This window comes from Bombyx mandarina, chromosome 23 (genome assembly GCF_030267445.1).
Source record: "Bombyx mandarina strain Sakado chromosome 23, ASM3026744v2".
Lineage (NCBI taxonomy): Eukaryota > Metazoa > Arthropoda > Insecta > Lepidoptera > Bombycidae > Bombyx > Bombyx mandarina.
The window spans coordinates 17,096,198-17,116,650 of NC_143229.1; the positions used below are offsets into that span (position 1 = coordinate 17,096,198).

Below are 20,453 nucleotides of genomic sequence, written 5' to 3' on the forward strand. Positions count from 1 at the left end.
TGTTAGCAAATTCTCTCAGGTTGAGCCCGTGAGCTCACTTACCCGTCCGGGCGTAGCTGCAATAGCCTCTTAAACTACCAGCGAATCATCATCATCAGCCTATAGCAGTCCACTGCTGGACATAGGCCTCTCCAATTGTTCGCCACTGTGCACGGCCCTCGGCTTCTCTCATCCAGTTCCTGCCAGCCGCACTGCACAGATCATCACTCCACCGAGCCTGAGGGCGTCCTGCACTGCGTTTTCCAGTTCGCGATCTCCACTCAAGAACGTGTTTACCCCAACGGCTATCGGTTGTCCGGTTAATATGGCCAGCCCATTGCCACTTCAATATTAACGAATAGGTAGGAAAAAAAACCAATTCGTCTATTCCTATACGTATGTTTCGCTTTCAGATTATGCGAAGTCATGGAGCTAGATCCGGTGCCGATCCTCATGTTCATGGCGATATTCAGCAACATTGGAGGCACGGCGACCCCTGTCGGCGACCCGCCCAACGTGATTGTGGCTTCGAACAGAGCTGTCATCGATTCTGTAAATACCAACCAATCCCATCCCAGCTCTGACAGTCCACTGGACTCGTGAGCGGGGACGCGAGGAGCGAAGCTGTGCGAATTGTTCTGTTATCAATTCAATGTTTCGTCATGTTCAAACGGCTGTGGGAAAATGGAACAAAGTCGCTGAACGTGGCTTCTTGGTTTCTTCCAAAGATCCCGCTGAAATGAAAAGTGTGGGTATTTAACGAAATAAAAAGTGTGAGTATTTAACGAAATACCCACACTTTTCATTTAAAATGTCGTTTCATTTTTAATTTCAACAGATGACAGTCCCAAATATATCAACATCGTTTTCCATTACAAAGAATTTTTAAATTTAAGAAAAAAAAATATGATAGATTAAAAAGAAACTGGACACTAGCAGCAACAATGGCAATGCGTTTAACCCTTTGCTGTACCGGAAAAAAAAAAAGCAGCCCACCTAGCTTTAAATGAGTCTTGGCGCTTATAGGGAAGGGAAACACAATCTAAATGCAGTCACTTCACTAGGGAATGCTATGAGGAATTATTCGAGATGACCCCCACATATTTTTTTCATCGCACCTCCCGCCATCAGAGCAGAGTTCATCTATATTATCTGGAACCGCAGCGTCATCGACAGTGCGTTTCCGAAGATCTCTTCTGCCACGTACCATCCGGCTTTGGAATGAGCTCCCTTCCACGGTGTTTCCCGAGCGCTATGGCATGTCCTTCTTCTAATGAGGTTTGCGGAGTGTACTTAATGGTAGGCAGCGGCTTGGCTCTGCCTCTGGCATTGCTGACGTCCATGAGCGACGGTAACCACTTACCATCAGATAAGCCATATGCTCGTCTGCCTACATAGGCAATAAAAAAAACTTCAAAGACATGACATCAAAGTCTGCTCCACTGGCTGGCCTACCCTCCAGCCCAGAGCGTATTACCGCCTCACTTAGAGACCTACGTTTAAATGCCTTGGCCTTGATGTGTTCAGCATCGCTCATGAAGCCACATCAGAGACGCAACCAAGCTGAATCATAAGAAGCACTCTCTTGAATCCTTATTCGAATAGCTTGGCATAGCGTGATCTATTATATACTGCATAATATGCTATGTGGATACGAGTAACAAGATTCAAATAGCAGAAACGGATAGGGGAAAAAACTGGAACATGTTCTGGAACGTTCTGGAGATGTTCCACTTATAGCAGTTCTACTTATATCAAGAGTGTTCTGATGACCCCGAAAATGATATCGGCATAAGCAAAACTAGTCCAGAACATTCTCAAATGTTCCAGGATAGTTACCGGTATTTACATTATATTGTTTTCGTTTCAGGGTATTAATTTCGCCAATTTCACAGCGCACATGGCTCTGGGAATAATATTAGTGTTCTGTCAGACGGCCATGCAGATAAGATACGTCTTCCGTGATTCGAATAAACTTAGACTGACAGTGCCCAAGGAGATCAGAGGTGAATATGCCCTAGACACGTCCTTACCAATCCATCAGATCCAATAACCATTGCATTAGACGCCTTTAGATCTAACACTAGGAGCAGGGTTAGGAACCCCGGTAACGGTACTCGTCGAACTCTGCAAAGAGTTCGACGTGCAACCTAACCTAAGCATCAACCCGCTGAGTTTCTCGCCGGATCTTCTCAGCGGGTCGCGATTCCGATCCGGTAGTAGATTCATTCGCGAAGCAGCTGCTCTTGAGTTGTTAGGTCTCCTTCGGAGGCGCTCGGGCAGGTGTAAAAAAATCCCACCCCTCCTGGCTGAGCCTTTGCTCGTCCACCTGTCCTGGTGAAACTGGAAAGGCCTAAGGGTCACCAGTTCTCACTTTCAGAACCTGGTCCCTCGTTTGTTGGGGGTGGCCGGCGCGTTAAGCCGGCTTCTGCCCAACGTCGGGGGGCCTGACCAGGTGACGCGCCGTCTCTATACGGGGGTGGTGCGATCAATGGCCCTATACGGGGCGCCCGTGTGGGGCCAGTCCCTGGCCGTGGGGGTGGCGAAGCTGCTGCAACGGCCGCAACGCACCATCGCGGTCAGGGTCATCCGTGGTTATCGCACCATCTCCTTTGAGGCGGCGTGTGTACTGGCTGGGACGCCGCCCTGGGTTCTGGAAGCGGAGGCGCTCGCCGCTGACTATAAGTGGCGGGCTGACTTTCGTGCCCGGGGCGTGGCGCGTCCCAGCCCCAGTGTGGTCAGAGCGCGGAGGGGCCAATCTCGGCGGTCCGTGCTGGAGTCATGGTCCAGACGGCTGGCTGATCCTTCGGCTGGTCGTAGGACCGTCGAGGCGATTCGCCCGGTCCTTGTGGATTGGGTGAATCGTGACAGAGGACGCCTCACTTTCCGGCTCACGCAGGTGCTCACTGGGCATGGTTGTTTCGGTGAGTTCCTGCACCGGATCACAGCCGAGCCGACGGCAGAGTGCCACCATTGTGGTTGCGACTTGGACACGGCAGAGCATACGCTCGTCGCCTGCCCCGCATGGGAGGGGTGGCGCCGTGTCCTCGTCGCAAAAATAAGAACCGACTTGTCGTTGCCGAGTGTTGTGGCATCGATGCTCGGCGACGACGAGTCGTGGAAGGCGATGCTCGACTTCTGCGAGTGCACCATCTCGCAGAAGGAGGCGGCGAGGCGCGTGAGAGACGCACAATCCCGCCGCCGTCGAGCGGGGGCCAGGGAGGCGGATCTCGCCCAAGCTCTGGCCCTCTAAGTGTTTCGGGTCCCCTCACATGTCGGTTTGGGGACCGGCGAGGGGGCCTAAGAAGACGACGTGCAAGCTGCTCTGCACGCGTTTTACGCAAGAGCATCCGGGTGATGGAAGGCCGGCTATCCTCGACCCACGCTGGTTCTGGCCCAGCGGGGTATTCCGTAGGGTAACCCACTCTAACCGGCGCCATCTAGGCGGGCTTCGGACAGTCTGCCGACCGAGAGGGCTGGTGGTCGTGGCGCCGACGACCGCCAGTCCGACGTCCCGAGGGGGAGGGTGATGGGAGAGATGTGCTCCGCACTAAACGCTTCACTTTCCCCCCTTTGCCTTGTCATGAGTTCTGTCTCATGCGAGGTTTGGACGTTGGTTGTTGAGCGACAGGAGGTTTTAGTCAGTTCGACTCTGACATACCCCGCCCAGTATCCCCAGAAAAGGGCGGAAGTCCGGCGATTTCCTCCTGACCAAAAAAAAAAAAAAAAAGGGTCACCAGTTAATCCTTCCTTCATAAATAAATTTAAAAAAAGATGATTATCTAGGAACTACTCGCAACAAACCAACTTAACTGAGCAAGCCTATATACAAAAATTGATTTAATATAACAAAATACCATTACTTAACTTGCAAATAAGAATCGATAATAATAAATGGAGGTTTGAGAAATCCAAAATGGATTCATTGTGGAACATTCTCGGTACAGAGTTGCGGGTAGTTAGTTCTTAAGTTATTTTGTTTCATCGAAACGGTGGCCGTATTAATTTTCGCTCCATTACTTGTTCAAGGCCTTAGCCATCAGATCTCGATATGGCGGCGGGCGGCGGATTCCCTCCCGCACCTCAGCAAAGATGTGCAAGTCGTCAGAGAGAGGCTTGAGAGGAAGATACGGAAGCTGACCGTGGAATTGGACGTCTTAATCAAGAAGAGCAACAGCCGCGCATGCCCGGAAGAGACATTCCAAACTACACTCAAAGAAATGAAAGAAAAGGTAACGGGTATCTTAACGGTTTCAGGGCGTTTTTAGCAGCACCAGTTTGTTCACTCATGTGTGGTTGACAACACGCAGTAAATTCCACCACCATCAGCCTTGAGGTCTATCATTTCCCGAATACAACAGCTTCCGCACCCTTTAAATCAAAACGCATGACTGCTTCACGGCAGAAACAGAGAGTCGTGATACCTATCCGTGCAAACTCATAAGACACGAGTGAAAATAATGGGCAGCTATTGATAGAGATGATTCCGTCATCGCTTTTTTATCACTACCAGCTTTCGGAGTAGAGTCTAGCCATATTACCCGGAGCCTCTCTGTTCAGATATACCGCTTTTTTTGATAGCCAAACTGTCTTGTTCTTTGAGGTGTGAGACACCTGCTTCGGGACTCGAGATAGGGTTCAAATTATTGTTATTTGCACCTTGAGACGTTACGTGTAACTCTCAATTTTATATCAGAACGTATCAGTCTTGAAACTGGAAGGCATCTATATACCCGTGCGAGCTCCAAAGATCCATACGAACCATTAATTAAGTGACCCGAACCGAAACCGAAACGCATTACTGCTTCACGGCAGGAATAGGCAGGTTCTTGGTACCTACCCGTGCGGACTCACAAGAGGTCCTAGCGCCAGTAATTACGCAAATTATAATTTTGCGAGTTTGATTTTTATTACACGATGTTATTCCTTCACCGCGGAAGTCAATCGTGAACATTTGTTAAGTACGTATTTCATTAGAAAAACTGGTACCCGCCGGCGGGATTCGAAACCTAGCACAGTTGCGCCGTTCGATACGAACGCACCGGCCGTCATAACGAAACAATTAAATTTCAGTACAAGATAAGAGATAAAGCTCTGCTGATCAAAGCTTCAGTGGCCGTCTGCTTTGTGGTCGTGGTATTCTTCTTGCACTCAATGCCGGCTCTAGGTGAGTAATCAATTTACATGACGTAGAGGTGCTGGAAGGCCTATGGCATGGTGGACCAATGTCAGAGTCGGGTCGGCGGGGTGGATCTGGATGGGAAAGGAGGTCGATCGAGTATTATGGCTCAAAAAAGGGAGGGCTGTGGCCAACAGTGGGTCGAAGGCAACAAGTTATGAGACGTTTTGAGAACTCTTTATACGCGTATCCATTCAAGGTGGTCTCGTTCTGCGAATCGACTATAACCCATCGGAGCTACTAGAGTGGGTAGGACAAAAAAATCAAAATGGCGGCTGCGAGAAAAACACGGCAAACGTATTTTAAGATATCTTAACAGCATGTCCATGTTTTAGTGTATTTAGAAACGATTAAATGACCTATAGACATAGTTTCACGCCAGATCTTCTCGGTAGATCGCGATTCTGATCTGATGGTAGATTCAGCACTGCTCTTGCTAGGTTCAGTGTTCGCAATTCTCTCGGGTTGAGCCCGTGAGCTCACCTACCAGACATAGCGTAGTTGGAATAGTCTCTTAGGGTACCAACGAATAGGTAGGCAAAAACCAATCTAGCCCAGGTTGTATACTACAGTTCAACTGATGAAAGGATAAATAATCATCACAATTAGCACGAGTATTTAAGAGAGTTGGAGCGTACCAGAAATATCTTGCTGTCCCTTTCACACATTTACAGTGACGTTTTGTGCCAATTATGTTTTTTCTTCTTCTAAAAAGCAACGGACTCATTAGCTACTGTGGTGTTACAAATTTTGGGTTTATTGTATGAGATGGTATAACTTCGTAGACAGCGTGTCCTTGGGCTGGACGGCGTTGCTGGGCGCGATCCTGCTGCTGATCTTGGCGGACCGCGAGGACCTGGAGCCGGTGCTGCACAGAGTCGAGTGGTCCACGCTGCTGTTCTTCGCGGCCTTGTTCGTACTCATGGAGGTATTCCGATTTTTCAAATACAACGTAGCCAGCGGCTTGGCTCTGCACCTGGCTTTACTTACGTCCATGAGTGACGGTGATCACTTACCATCACCACGTATGCTCCTCTGCCTACAAAGGCAATAAAAAAAAAGCGTTAAAATGTCATGATGAGAATATGGAACATAGGGTATTCAAGGTGAAAGGAAATGGAAAATGATGGTGCTTTGAAGAATCACAATATTCGGTTTCAGCTAGAGCTCATTCCAGCATGAGCTATGTTCGTTCCATCGCTGGTTCACAAATCACGAAATTCCTCTTTCTGTGAAGGTTCAGGTCAACCTTGACAGATTCGATCGAAGATTACACCCTCGCAACGGGATCTTCGCCACAGAAATGATAAGGCAACAACTATTCGCGAGCAAACTATAAAACACAAACTATTCAACAGGCGTTGTCGAAACTGGGCTTAATATCGTACATCGGAGGTATCATGGAACTGCTGATTCTGAGGGTAGACGAGAGCTCCAGACTAGCAGTCGCCATCTTGCTAACCTTGTGGGTGAGTTTTTCAAATAACAGATGGCGTTGTTTTCAATAAAACGTGTGCACAGATTAATTAAGGTTATTTTTTTTTATGATTATGCATATTTTGACTTTACGAGATATTTCTTTATGTAGAGTCCTTTGTCAAATTGTTAGGATAAATCTATAAACGATTTATATATTACTATATACATATACATAGGTATTTTTTTTTTCGTCACCTCTTTTCCCGATAAATAGATTCAAGTCGTTCGACGTACAAGTTGGGGTGGATTTTGTCGCCGGTCTTTAAAAAAAACCATTCTTTTTCCCTACCTATTCGCTGGTAGCGAGGCTATTCCTGCTACGCCCGGACGGGTAGGTGAGCTCACGTGCTGAACCTCAAAGTATTTACCTACACTAGCCCTAGCAAGAGCAGTGCTTCCCTGAATCTTTCACCGGATCGGAATCAAGAAGATCCGGCGAGAAACTCAGTGGACTCTTTTGCCACTTCAATCTCTTGTATCCGAAATTGTTTATAAACGCCTCTAGATATTCATATTCGCGCGTTTCGCTTCAAGGTTTCCGGTGTGATATCGGCTTTCGTAGACAACATACCGCTGACAACCATGATGGTCCGCGTCGTGGTCTCCATGGGATCGAACTTAAAGCTCGACCTGCCTATGCAGCCATTGATCTGGGCTTTATTGTTCGGCGTCTGTTTGGGAGGTAAGACTATAAATCATACTCTAATTTGCGAAAGCTAATCTGAGCGTCATTGTTCTTCAATATTTTTTTTTTAATTTGGCAATTGGTTTCGTGTCTTTGTTACCAGTATCAAAATACAAAATGGACCGAATTAAAATTGAAGTTCTTCGTTTGTTTGTTATAGTTAAATCATCGGGATGAATTTGAATAAAACCTGCAGAATAGCTAAATTAACAAAACCAAACATGATATAAGAATTCGCTCCTCGTGTTCCCGCCAAAAAGTAGATTTTACAAAATAGATTATAAACATATATTGACTTTTCAATTCAAAATAACGAATGGAATGCGAATGACCTCTGTCATCAGATGCGTCACTATTCGGTCTGTGTTTAGAACGACCACAGAGTACACTAATTAATAACAGCCAAAAGAGAGATGACAGAATTTTCCTTTTTTTAAGTATGGCAATTGCATTGCGATGTCAATGTTGCCAGTGTCAAATTTATAAAAATCTTCAATTTTAATAAATAGGTACATTTTTAAACTATCAAATAACAAATTATATGAAGCGAAATAAGATGAAGTACATTTATTTGAGAATTTCATCTATTGGGTTGAAATTAAACAAAACTAGAGATGAGATAACATAAAGCTTCAGTGAAATAGTGGTAATTGTTAAATAGAGCTCAGTGGAATATTTGACTAATGAGCCCGAGAAGCTACATACATCCAGCGTCCTCATATACCCACGCACTTTAACAGACGCTGAATAACAAAACTACCCACTGAATTAACAAAATAGAACACTTCAAACGTATTCGTTACAATTCTCACCAAACAGCTAGAGATATGATTAAGATACTACTTCACTAGCTGTAGGCAGCGGCTTGGCTCGGCCCCTGGCATTTGCTGAAGTCCATGAGCGACGGTAACCACCCACCATCAGGTGAACCGTATGCTCGTCTGCATACAAGGGCAATACAAAATAAAAAAAAACTGTTCTGACGATGAATCGGCAGTACCTGTTGGCATTACCTTTCAACCCCTGGTGTTAAGTGGTCGTATGTGGCCAACGTATATGCCGGCACCTACCTTGAGCTGTGAGTTCTAAGGTCTCAGTTTTACAGTACAACGGCTGCAGGGCAGTGGTACCCGTGCGGACTCACAAGACCTACTACCACCAGTAACTTGATTTTCCAGGTAACGGCACACTGATTGGAGCCAGCGCGAATGTGGTCTGCGCCGGTGTTGCGGAACAGCACGGCTACAAGTTCACGTTCGCCAGATTCTTCAGGGTCGGATTCCCGCTCATGATCGGGCATTTTGTTGTAGCTTCCATCTACTTACTGATGTGCCATTGCGTTTTCAGTTGGCATTGAAGTTTGGCTTCCACTGATTGGCGAGTCGCTATGCCTTTCGTGAGCTAAATTTTGCTGAGGGCATTACCTCAAAGGCGCCTCCAGCATCGCTCACAGATGAGAGGTAGCCTCTCCTCTCATATATCAATATCACTATATCTGGTCAAACACGTATCAACAATATTAATTTTGACAACGATATTAGTATTAATAAGTAAGATGTGGATTTAGAAATTGATTCGTTTAAATAATAAATAGTTTGTAGACAGCGGCTTGGCTCTGTCCCTGGAATTGTTGAAGTCCACGGGCGACGGGAACCACTCACCATCAGCTGGACCGTATGCTCGTCTTTTTAAATAGCAATTAAATCGAAAAAGTAATTAACCCTTTTAGTGCTGAGCTTATTTTAACATATGTATTTTGCTTAAAGGATTATTGAAGAAAAGTACCTTAATTAGCTTTTTAAAAAAGTTATACGTGTGTGCGTTAAGACACGTCCTTACAGGTCAATACCTAATACCCTGTCATCAAACTGCGCAATAGTCTGTATTCCGACGCTCCGCACTTTATACGAATTAATATAGAGTCGATCTGTCGATGGTTCGCGCTTAGAGGTTTGAGAGCTACCCGACAAAAATTTAAAAAACATTAATCAATAGCCACAGATTACATCAGCTAGTATTCATTTACAACGCTGCAGATTAGATTAGTTCACTAGTATTATATTTTATATAGTGTTAAATCGAGCTGTGATGTCGTAAATGGCCAAATCCTTCCAGTTTTTTTCTTTAAAGTAAGTAGAAGTTAGAAATTTTTTAGAGAAGTACTAGTGGTGAATTTATTTTGAAAGTGTCCAATAGATGGCGTTAGTTTTAAAATTAAATTTTACTATCGATGTTTGTGACCAAGACTTATTTAAGGTTGATAATATTTTCCCCGGTCATCGTCCTCGTCGAACCCGTCGCTTGCGACGAAGGGCTCGACGAGTAAATTAACCCTCAGACACAGCCCACTGAGTTTCTCGCCGGATTTTCGCAGTGGGTCTGGTGATCCGGTGGTAGATTCTGCGAAGCACGGCTCTTGTTAGGATTCGTGTTAGGAACGTCATCAGGTTTGAGCCCAGAGAGCTCACCTGCTAGTTAAGGCGACGCTGATATAGCCTCTCAAGGCTTATCAGCTTAGGTAGAAAAAAAAGTCACAATCCATCCGCCAGGCTATACCTACGGGCACAGCCCTTTATGTTAACAGATTAGGTAGAAAAAAAAACCCGGAATCCATTTTGTCAAACAATCAAGTGCTTCAGGAAACATAGTTAGCTGTGACCTGTAATGAAAAATTATTCTTTCAATTCGTTTTGTGTCATTATATACTATCGTCATAACAGTATTTCCGCTAATATGAAAGACAAAAATTATTAGCTTGAATACATAATAATAAATATATTAGCTATTAAATTATGTACTTATATATAGCTATTATAGGTAACTTTCACGGCATTAGCCAGTAAGTAAAAAATGATCTGCTTCTAGAGCAGATTATTATTGTCAACCAAAATACACACACAGCTTTATAATAAATTAAGTTTAATACATACATAAATTATAGATGGATAATGTTGTCGGATTCTTCGATGCTACTCATTTTTTTTATGGCATAGATGGATGGACGCGCCCACAGCCCATAGACATCTACAACGCAATTAACGCATTACTGCTTCACGGCAGAAATAGGCAGGATCGTGGTCCTACCTACGTCCTACCAGCAGTAATTACGCAAATTATAATTTTGCGGGTTTGATTTTTATTACACAATGTTATTCCTTCGCCGTAGAAGTCAATCATGAACATTTGTTAAGTACGCATTTCATTGGTACCTGCCTGCCGGATTCGAATACAGTTACATCGCTTGATACGACTGCTTCGGGCGTTTTATCCTTTAGGCCACGACGACAAATATTATTCTAATGTCTACGAATAACGCCTGAGTCGTCTACGGAAACATCAGAAATAGTAGATTAAGACATGTATAGTGACAAGTCTTAATTAATATGCGTATTATCTATGGTGACAAGTCTTTGGCGCGAACGCAAGGTTTGACGTCAGAATAATAATAATGAAAATAAAATATGTATGTACGTGTGATTGAATCGTAAAAATGTTAATATTCATAGTAAATTTGAATAAACCCAATGTTATGATTACGAACTGAGAAATATCGAAACTACTGGTGGTAGGTAGGACCTCTTGTGAGTCCACACGGGTAGGTACCACCGCCTCGCCTATTTCTGCCGTGTAGCAGTAATGCGTTTCGGTTCGAAGGGCGGGGCAGGCATTGTAACTTTATACTTAAGGCCTTAGTGCTTATATCTCAAGGTGGGTGGCGCATTTACGTTGTAGATGTCTATGGGCTCCGGTAACCACTTAACACCAGGTGGGCTATAAGCTCGTCACCCATCTAAGCAATAAAAGAAACTAATTTGGTTGAAAAATGTTTTATATGTGTTTAATGTACTTAAGTATTCCTTACTCTATAAGATTTGTGATGGTATCTGTAATGTGTTAAGATTTTTTTTCTAAGAAAAACACAAGAACTTTATCTGTTATAAATAATTATATTGCAATGTTGCATTTTTTTATTCATAGCTTCTTATTTTGAAGGATGCAACGTGGAACATTAGATTTGAAAAAAATAAACTTTACTTAAGTAAAATCATCTTGTTTTTCTTGAACAAATCCAAACTGATATGTTTATATATCGATATCGCTGTTTAGTCATCGGTGAGCATGACACATATAAATTTTAATGACACCTATGAAGGGTGGGGCAGCCGTTGTAACTGTACTTGAGACCTTAGAACTTATATCTCAAGGTGGGTGGCGCATTTACGTTGTGGATGTCTATGGTCTCCACTAACCACTTAACACCAGGTGGGCTGTGAGCTCGTCCACCCCTCTAAGCTAAACAGTTCTTACATCGATGAGTGATGGATAATGATCATATGGGACCTAAGCTTGATTGTCTTCGATGGCAAAAAATACAAAACATTTACTCATTTTTTAAACACACTCCTTTTATTTACTGTCATAATCGCCAATTTCATTGAAACAAAAACTCCACAAATTTAATATGAACAAAAATATTCTACAAGTCATTTACTATAATAGTCAATTACATTTTTACATTATGTTATTATATTACATTTTTACATTATTTTATTATATTACATTTCTATATTTTTTATTATATTACATTTTTATTATATTACTGCGTTTTAAAAATATATCCTTTTGCACATTTACAACTTAGAACACGAATCCAATTTAGTCAGCATTAAATCTGACTATATTCAATTTTTTTTAAGCAATCAATTCCTCTAATAAAGTTTTAAATTCGTTCCACGGGCAGTAACCATCTTTGTCTACGGTGCAAGCCTTCAATTCTAAAGTAGTAAATTCAGGGGGCTCATCAAGAGACAATTTCACTCCGTTCCTCATTTTATCTGCAGTTTGATATACATATTCTATTTTCATATGATAGCTCCCGTTGAGCATGTTGAACCATTTCTGAAACACAATCTTCCCTCCAGCCGGTACGGCTTCATACTGACCATGTAAAACATGAGGCCTAAAGTCCATTGCGCTTAGAACTGTGTAAATGTTCGCATCGTGACCCATAAGTAATACAACTTTAGGGCTATTATCGTTCAATAAAAAACTTGATAGGTAACTTAATAGAGGTTTCGATAAATCTAGAGATATTAATTTAATAGTGAAAATAGCATTGAGATAAGCTCTGCTCAAATTTAATATTGTACTCCATTCATCTTCGGATTTTATTTGTCCCCATGCCACTTCGTTCGGTGGAAACCCCTCATAATATTCCATAATGAAGGAATCCACCACAGATTTGCTTAATTTCAACGGACCTGATATGAACGGCTTCTTTCCTGTATTAACCATTGGACGGTTCACATCTGTCAGCATATCACAGAGACCCTCTTGTTTACAAAGTGGCGAATTCTTGTAATCTAAAATATTTTCTATAGTAGTGTAAGAAGTATTCAAATGTAAAGAATTCAAATAATCCTTCATTTGGTTCAAAGCTTCCTGTCGAAACTTAAATGTGGAGTTATGAATAAACGGACTGAATATTGGATCTGCTCGATCGGAATGGTGCACAGTGATGTTGCAGTCGGAATAACCTTTTGTGACAAATGCTTCCGCAGATGCTACCGTTCTCTGAGCTGTGTTTGCATAAACATATAGTGTGTCATCGCTCGGACACTTGTTCTGTATCAAACCTTTTTGTTGTAGCCATTCAGAGAAAAACTCACCCATGTATCCCTCCAGAAGCCTTCCTTTCGATGTTAAGTAACCACTTTTTTCTCTCCAGGAAGGCCATTGTCTTGGGGAAGTTTGCGGTAATGATTTAGACAATGGAGTCCTCACATTATGCCTACTAAGCAACAAAACGTTTTCCAGTATCAGTTCAGAATTCGAATACGAAATCAAAATGATGAAACATGTTAAAAACTTTAACATATTTTACAAAATATAGTGCTATAAAGTTAATGCGGTCTGCCTTCGGAACACAACATGAATAATTCGTATTTGGAAAGGCAAATTATATAATACGATTGGAATCGACCGACCGGTTGCAACGATTCACAATGAAAACCTAAATTTATATTTAATGCTCTTACGACGGTTGAAAGGTATTTGCGAACTAGTTCCATTACTGCAAAAAAAAAGTGGCTACGTAATTCCGCTAATGACATTGGATGTTATCCAAATAGCATACCTATATTTATGAAGTTCAACACATAATTTTCTATTCAAAAGTTAAAAAAAACTACAAAAAAAGGACAAACATAAAATAACATAATTGACATACAAACAGACTTCCAAGTTCCAAGTAGACATGTGTAAGTAATGCGAGTGATATTACTCGGGTAATATTACTCTACGATGTAATGCAACATCACACATTACGCGAAGGAAACAAACATCACACCATCACCCAACATGTTTCTTTCTTTGTCGTGTAATGTTGCTTAATACACGAACGGAACCGAGCGAGCGAGACAGACCGATCGACGCAAAATAAATGAGCAAGCGACACGGAATTATTCCTAGTGATTTGGAACCGTATGTCCCGGCCGCTAGGTACATTTTTATACCTATGGTACGTCTGAATTTTAATATAGGTATTTGTGTTTATATTTTTCATGCGGCCAGCCGGTAGTTTCCCGCAAGTACTTACTTAATTTTTTATTCGCAACTTTTGTAAAATCGCTAGTCGCTCGTAATTGTTTAGTAATATTTCATATTAATTTTTGTGTTTGATTTGAATTACTTAAGCACTTGTTTGAAGATAGTTTTATTATTTGTTTTAATGCGTGTTTAATAAGTGAAAGAAATAACGGCGTCTAAATGAAAGTACAGTCCTCCTTGGATGCACTTTGAGGATATCGCGCCGAAACAATGCATCTACTGCTCTCGTATATTAACATTATTGTCGAGCTCAATTTGCAGTCTAATGCCCGGTTCCAAAAAATAACGAATCGTCATTGTATTATAACAACTAATCGTAATCATGCTACCAATACGTAGGCGTATATTAGCGTTCCACAACTATTTTACTTGCCGCGTTACCTACGAGCATCCGTCGGCGCGCTGCTTACTAACGAATCCCTCTGCGTTTCGTTAATGCAAATGATTGTGTCACAAAGATCCTTTAGAAATAAAACTCTTTTCAAAATACATAAGTTTTTATTAGTATTTTTACATAAATATTTTAAAATAATATAAATTAATTATAATTCATCACATATGTAATTTTATTTGAACATTCACAATTTAAAAACAGTTACTTTAGTTTTAACTGTAAAGTGAACAAAACGCCATGAAGAGACAAAGGAAACGCCAGATGTCGGCCGAACCGCGCCAAAATACCAAAAAATTTGTGTTAGCGTCGTACTTTGTTGTTCGTTTATTTCATTACAAACTGATAAATTGTAATGTAAGGGAGATATTCCATGATTCCTAGAATTAAAATAAACTAGTAAATACTATTTTCATGTAATCACGTGTTAAATAGTTAACTACTTCATAAAATACCAATTAACAGCTGGCATTAAAAATACGAACCTGGTTCCTTTTACCTTTAAAAAAGGATAAATTTCACCTAACAGTAATTGCACAGACTGCTTGTCGAGCCGAAATCTTAGTTGAAACTCCTGATTATCGAGCTCTGAATAATAATTGATTCTTGTTTTATACACTCTATTACTTCGCGTATCATCACTTGAATCGTCGCTTGAATTCAGTAACATTAAAACTTCGTTATCACTTTCTGAACTCGACATTTTAAAAGAAAAAACACAAACACAAAAATTCCAAAGCACAACCGAACAAAATCGGTAGGTTAAAAAATGCTCTACGCGTGGTAGTTCTGACAGCTCACTGACATTTCTAAAATAATATAGGAACACTACAGACAACAGTCTCCATACAAAACGCAGTACGAACCGTTATATAGCCCTCCCATCCGTTAGTAGCAAGTCATCAGTAATTTTAAAAACGAGTCGTTTTTATAGGAACTATTTTGTCCTACGATTCGTAGATATTGTAACGGATCGTAATATAAAACGATTCGTTTTTTGGATATTGGAACCGGGCGTAAGTCGCCATATGAAATCCGTTCATCCCACAATAAATTATATTAAGTAAAAAATAAAATTATTATATTATTAAGTAAGTCAATCTCTGTCAAGTAATATAACAGTGTATTACAATACAAAGTTCATACTTTGTATTGTAATACACTACTGTAATGACACACCCGAATCATTACCTAAGTGATGTGTTGATACACATCACTTAGGTAATGATTCGGGTGTATAGATACAATGTATTCGTCGTCACAGTATCTATTGAACGCACCGAGTAATGTTAAGAGTGATGTGTAATGTTTTCGAGTAATATCACCTGTCTGTAAAAGTGATGTCATATCACATTACATTGGGAAGTGATGTTTTGCGCAAGTCTAGTTCCAAGCATAGATAATAAATACCATGACATGGGGTAAATTGGGATCCTGGGGTAAATTGGGACAAACCTGCGGAAGATTCTCAAAGTACTTGTAGCACGGAATCTACCTAATTTTCTTTAAGGTAATATTTATCAATGTATAGAAGAAAAACCAAGTTAACTATGGAAGTACTAAACATGAGTTAAGTTGGTCCCAAAAATTCGTCAAATTAAATTTAAAATAGTGGTTGAAAAGTGCGTTTTAAAACAGCTTAAAGAACTTTTAAAAAAAGTGATATTATCGTTGTTTTTTCAATAAGATCACAGTTTATATAAGTTTTTAATACACCTGGAAATACCACAACAAACGGTAATTTGCAATATTCTTATTTTAAATACAATATTTCGACAAAATAAAAAATCTATATTTTTTCCTTTCTTTTTGGGGAAAATTGGGACGTATGTAGGGTAATTTGGAACGAGACTGGAAAAATTAGGGACGAGAAAACACAAAATTGGAACGCCAAAAGACAAAATAGGGATGGCCTGTTAGGGTTGTCACTGATATCTTATAATAGATTTTTTAGCCTATACTATCACTTAATTGCGTGATGTAAAGAAGGTTAATGTGTTTATCAGTTAGTTTATGTAAGTATTATAGGTAAAAGAAAAGTATATATATAAGTACTTTTTTTCGCGACATTTACCTTGTAATATCTGGCCGGTCGTATGTTCTTTATAGCAATAAAAAAAATTAAAAGTTAAAAGAACTCAAACGAATCAAAACTTTTGTTATTTCAGAATCTATTCACGCATCGAATCATGATTTTGTTAACATTCACAACGAACACACACAAATAAAAACAGGCCTCAGATTTTAAATGTAACATTAATTAAAAATCCGAGATATCCAATTATGAGTGAGTGAATTAATTGAGTTTAGTTATTTCGCTTAGAAAGAATTTCTTTTATTTTTGTTATTATTGGCAGTAATCAGATAAAGCTGTTTTTTTATCTTATTCACCTGATATCTTACTCTTGCTCAAAGATTATTTTGAAAATGTTGATTAAATAAAATTGTATTATTGCATTTCCAGTCCTTTTGTTTTCTATTTTTTATTCTATTTTATGATTTTGTTTGAGAGTTGTGATTTTTAAGGAAATTAAATAATAATTTTCTAAAATATAACATGCACATACTTTTTTTGATCATTGTATTGTTGATTATCATTCATGTCACATCGCTTCGGAATAGAAACCAGCTTAATTTACACTATGTTGTGTATTGTGCTTAAATTATGGATTGTATTCATCATTTCGGTCCATATAAATAATTATATGGCACCTACCTATATATCGCAGTACTGCGAGTTGACAACCCTTACAAATATCCCAATTTAACCCTTAACCGTGTCAATTTACCCCGGACGCTGGGTAAATTGGGACGGCCATTATTTTACCGATTATTTCTTTAAAATGAATAATTAAAATAATGTAACGGTTTTTATCACCTAGGTACGTTCAAGACTCAACTTATTTCTTTGGTTGAGCAGTGACTATTTAATTGGAACTATTTTAAAATTCAATCTGAAGGTCGATTTTGTCCCTATTTACCCCATTGTACGGTACACTTATCATGATGTTAACCACAGAACACTATTACTTCTTGATGTTAACATGCACTTAACTCCTAAGCGATGTTGTCAAACAATAAATACCTACCTAATGTCTTTGTTTTGACAATTGACACAAATTGTAAAGTATGATTTGAAAAACATTTAGCCTATGAATTTATTACTTGTAAAATTCATTTAGTTTTCAGGAAAGAACACAACCATGAAACTTATCAGTTTTTTAATTCTTTCCTATACTATAGTATAGGAAAGAATCTACTAAACGAAGAAGAAAGAAATTAAGCTACTAAACGAAATCGTCATTTCCCACATGATAATAAGCACAGTGTGTGTACTCGTATCGATCAGATTATGCTGGTGCTTAAATCCAGTTAGTAATTAACTATTTTTGCCGTTGAAATACCTACTTAACAAAATAAATGTTAAATTCGCAAACATTTAAATTTGCATAAAATTGCTTATAGGCAGTCTTGTGAGTCCGCGTGTCACACTACCCTGCCTATTTCTCCCACGAAGCAATAATATGTGCCGGTTTAAAGAGCGGGATGCTACATAAGATATATAAAAATTTGTTAGACCTTAAGAAGGTGGTTGCATTTGCATTGTCTATAAAAAAAATCTCTTCATGACTACGCACGAATAAAGTACCGTATATATTATGTACATAATAACGGTATAATACTTTTATTGTATGCATATTTAGTAATAAGCCCGCTTAAAAAGTAATGTGTTCAGTTGCGTGTCGGAGCTTACAAGCTGCTTCTTTATTTATCGCTATTGTTAATTATAAAAACCCTACATTGTCTTCAAATACGATCGGCACCTTATATTCAATATTAACTAAGCCTATTGACATCAAGCACGAGTTTTATCGCTCTCAATTTGCTAGTTAGAGTCAAATAAATTACACCGGCCGACAAATGAAAATTTTTTGAAAGTTGTTTGTATTTGAGCCACAAATATCACCAATTTATACTATTTTAAACACAAAAACACCTACATATTTGCCCTATCACATCAGATTTTTTTAAAAGAAGGAAAAAGCATTTTTTTTCAAAATTTAAAGAAAAAATCAATAATCATATTACAAAAACATATATTTGAACATTTACAAAGAAAACATTGAGTCTAAACAATGCTACAGGACTATTTAGAGTGACATCTTTTACGTTTCGCGACAAAATTATGTCTGGGTGTAGTTTTTTTGTGAGTATCTTCAGTAATATCACGTGTCAGTGACCAGCAGTAATCAGCCATCATATTCACATTCCATCGACCTTGGTACCTTGTCTCCATAGTTTTTATGTCCTGATGAAACCTTTCTCCCTGCTCTTCACTGTAATCACCAATATTATCAGGAAAAAAGTCCACATGTGAATGTAGAAAGTGGAGTTTTATGCCCATATCACACCCCAATTTTTGATACTTATCCAATAAGTTTGCAACCTTATTTTTATAGTCGGGATGTTTATTATTTCCTAGAAAATTGTTGACAACATCTTTGAACGCCGGCCAAGCATCTCAGTGTTATTCATTGTGGCATCAAATTTTTCATCAACCATCAAAGATCTGATTTGCGGTCCATCGAACACCCCTTCTTTAATTTTTGCATCAGATAATCTTGAAATTTTTTTACACAGGTATTCAAAACTAGCATTATTTTTATCCAATGCTTTAACGAACTGTTTCATCATACCGAGTTTGATATGAAGCGGAGGTAGTAAAATTTTTTCAGGACTAATTAAATTTTTCCGTATAACGTTTTTTCCTCCTACTTTGAGATTTTTACGAGGATTCCATTGTTTTTGTACGTAGTGCTTGTCTCGTGCTCTACTGTCCCACTCGCACAAGAAGCATGGAAATTTTGTATATCCTGACTGCTGGCCTAATATTATGGTTATAATTTTTAGATATCCACAAAGCTGCCAACCGTGTTTTTCATATCCAATTTTATCTAACAATGTTTCTAAATTTTCATGAGTCTCTTTCAAATGAACAGAATGAGCGACTGGAACAGAAGCATACTGATTAGTGTTGCGTAAAAGAACACCTTTTAGACTCCGCTTCGAAGAATCTATAAGAAGTCTCCAATCTCCAGAATTATATTTTGCTCCTAACTTTTCAATAAGATCCTGATGATCCTAATAAAAACCTGATGTGATACGATAAAATGAGGTATAATTTCGTGATGAGCACTACCAAATTAGTGGAAAAAAATAATCAGAACTTGAACAAGGAAAATGATGTCGGCCGGTGTTATGAACCGGCCAGTATTTTCATATTAATTTTTAAAAACTCAATATCTTACTTTCCAAAGACTCACGATTAAGCACAAACACGAGTATGTGAAACCAGTAATACCTCTAGCAGTAATCTAAGCTCAGTGTGCTTAGTGCAAGTTTTTTAACGTTTTCGCTAGCGTACAAGTTAAATCAAATTTGTATGGTGTTGGAACATTCGCCTACGTTTGCCGCTAGGGGCGCTGTTTCAACTGCATACTTTGAGTTACTGTTACGCTATCGAGAACGTTAAAAAACTCACACTAAGCACACGGGTCACTATATTCTTTGAATTTCCGAAGGTTCCGAATATACTGCAGTACAGCAGAAACAATAATTATGCATAATTCACTTAAAATAATGTGTTTATTTCGTTTTATATACATACACATTAAGTATGAAATTAGTGATTAATGAAATTTTAATACTTATTTATTAATTTCATGAAATCATCCCACGGACATAGACCATTTTTATCGATCGCGCAATCTTTGATCCCCAGTGTTACTCGTAATGGCGGGTTTTGAAAATTGATTTTAACGCCATCTCTTATTTGATCCCAAGACAGATAAACGTATTCTACTTTCAAATAATAATCACCGGCCACGTCCTTCCATTTTTGAAATATAATCTTCCCGCCTACCGGGTACGGCTCGTACTGCTCCTTTAGCACAAACGGATTGAAACCTAAAGCGTTGGTTATTAAGTTCAAATTCACATCGTGGCCCACGAGCAAAGCAAATTTAATATTTTCATTCGTGAATATAGATCTTATATATCTGATCGTAGGTCGGGCAGTATCCTTGACAGCTGAGGGAATATTAAACCGTATTTGTTCATCCATAGCCGTT

The 20,453-nt window shown here is 39.6% G+C and overlaps 2 protein-coding genes across 4 annotated transcripts in view; one reads left to right on the plus strand and one right to left on the minus strand.

Moving 5' to 3' along the window:
- The window catches only part of LOC114244172 (P protein), a 43,059-nt gene extending 31,692 nt beyond the window's left edge, over positions 1–11,367 (plus strand). For both annotated transcript variants that reach the window (XM_089737795.1, XM_089737796.1), the window contains exons 10-17: positions 393–531; positions 1,850–1,985; positions 4,009–4,211; positions 5,053–5,146; positions 5,944–6,086; positions 6,517–6,627; positions 7,172–7,319; positions 8,501–11,367. In XM_089737795.1, coding sequence (XP_089593921.1) covers positions 393–531; positions 1,850–1,985; positions 4,009–4,211; positions 5,053–5,146; positions 5,944–6,086; positions 6,517–6,627; positions 7,172–7,319; positions 8,501–8,679 — 1,153 coding nt within the window. In that variant the 3' untranslated portion in view covers positions 8,680–11,367. The remainder of the gene's footprint in view (positions 1–392; positions 532–1,849; positions 1,986–4,008; positions 4,212–5,052; positions 5,147–5,943; positions 6,087–6,516; positions 6,628–7,171; positions 7,320–8,500) is intronic.
- A 335-nt stretch (positions 11,368–11,702) lies between these two features.
- LOC114245939 (uncharacterized) lies at positions 11,703–15,714 on the minus strand. Of its 2 annotated transcripts, none has more exons than XM_028178262.2 (2): positions 14,808–15,714; positions 11,703–14,702 (listed from the first exon to the last, which is right to left on the minus strand). In XM_028178262.2, exon 2 carries the CDS (start codon positions 13,197–13,199, stop codon positions 12,015–12,017), a length of 1,185 nt encoding a protein of 394 aa, XP_028034063.2. In that variant the 5' UTR covers positions 13,200–14,702; positions 14,808–15,714; the 3' UTR covers positions 11,703–12,014. The 2 variants fall into 2 exon arrangements, with proteins under 2 accessions (XP_028034063.2, XP_089593935.1); XM_089737809.1 differs by having other exon boundaries at positions 11,703–12,604; positions 12,992–15,714.
- Positions 15,715–20,453: the final 4,739 nt, after the last annotated feature.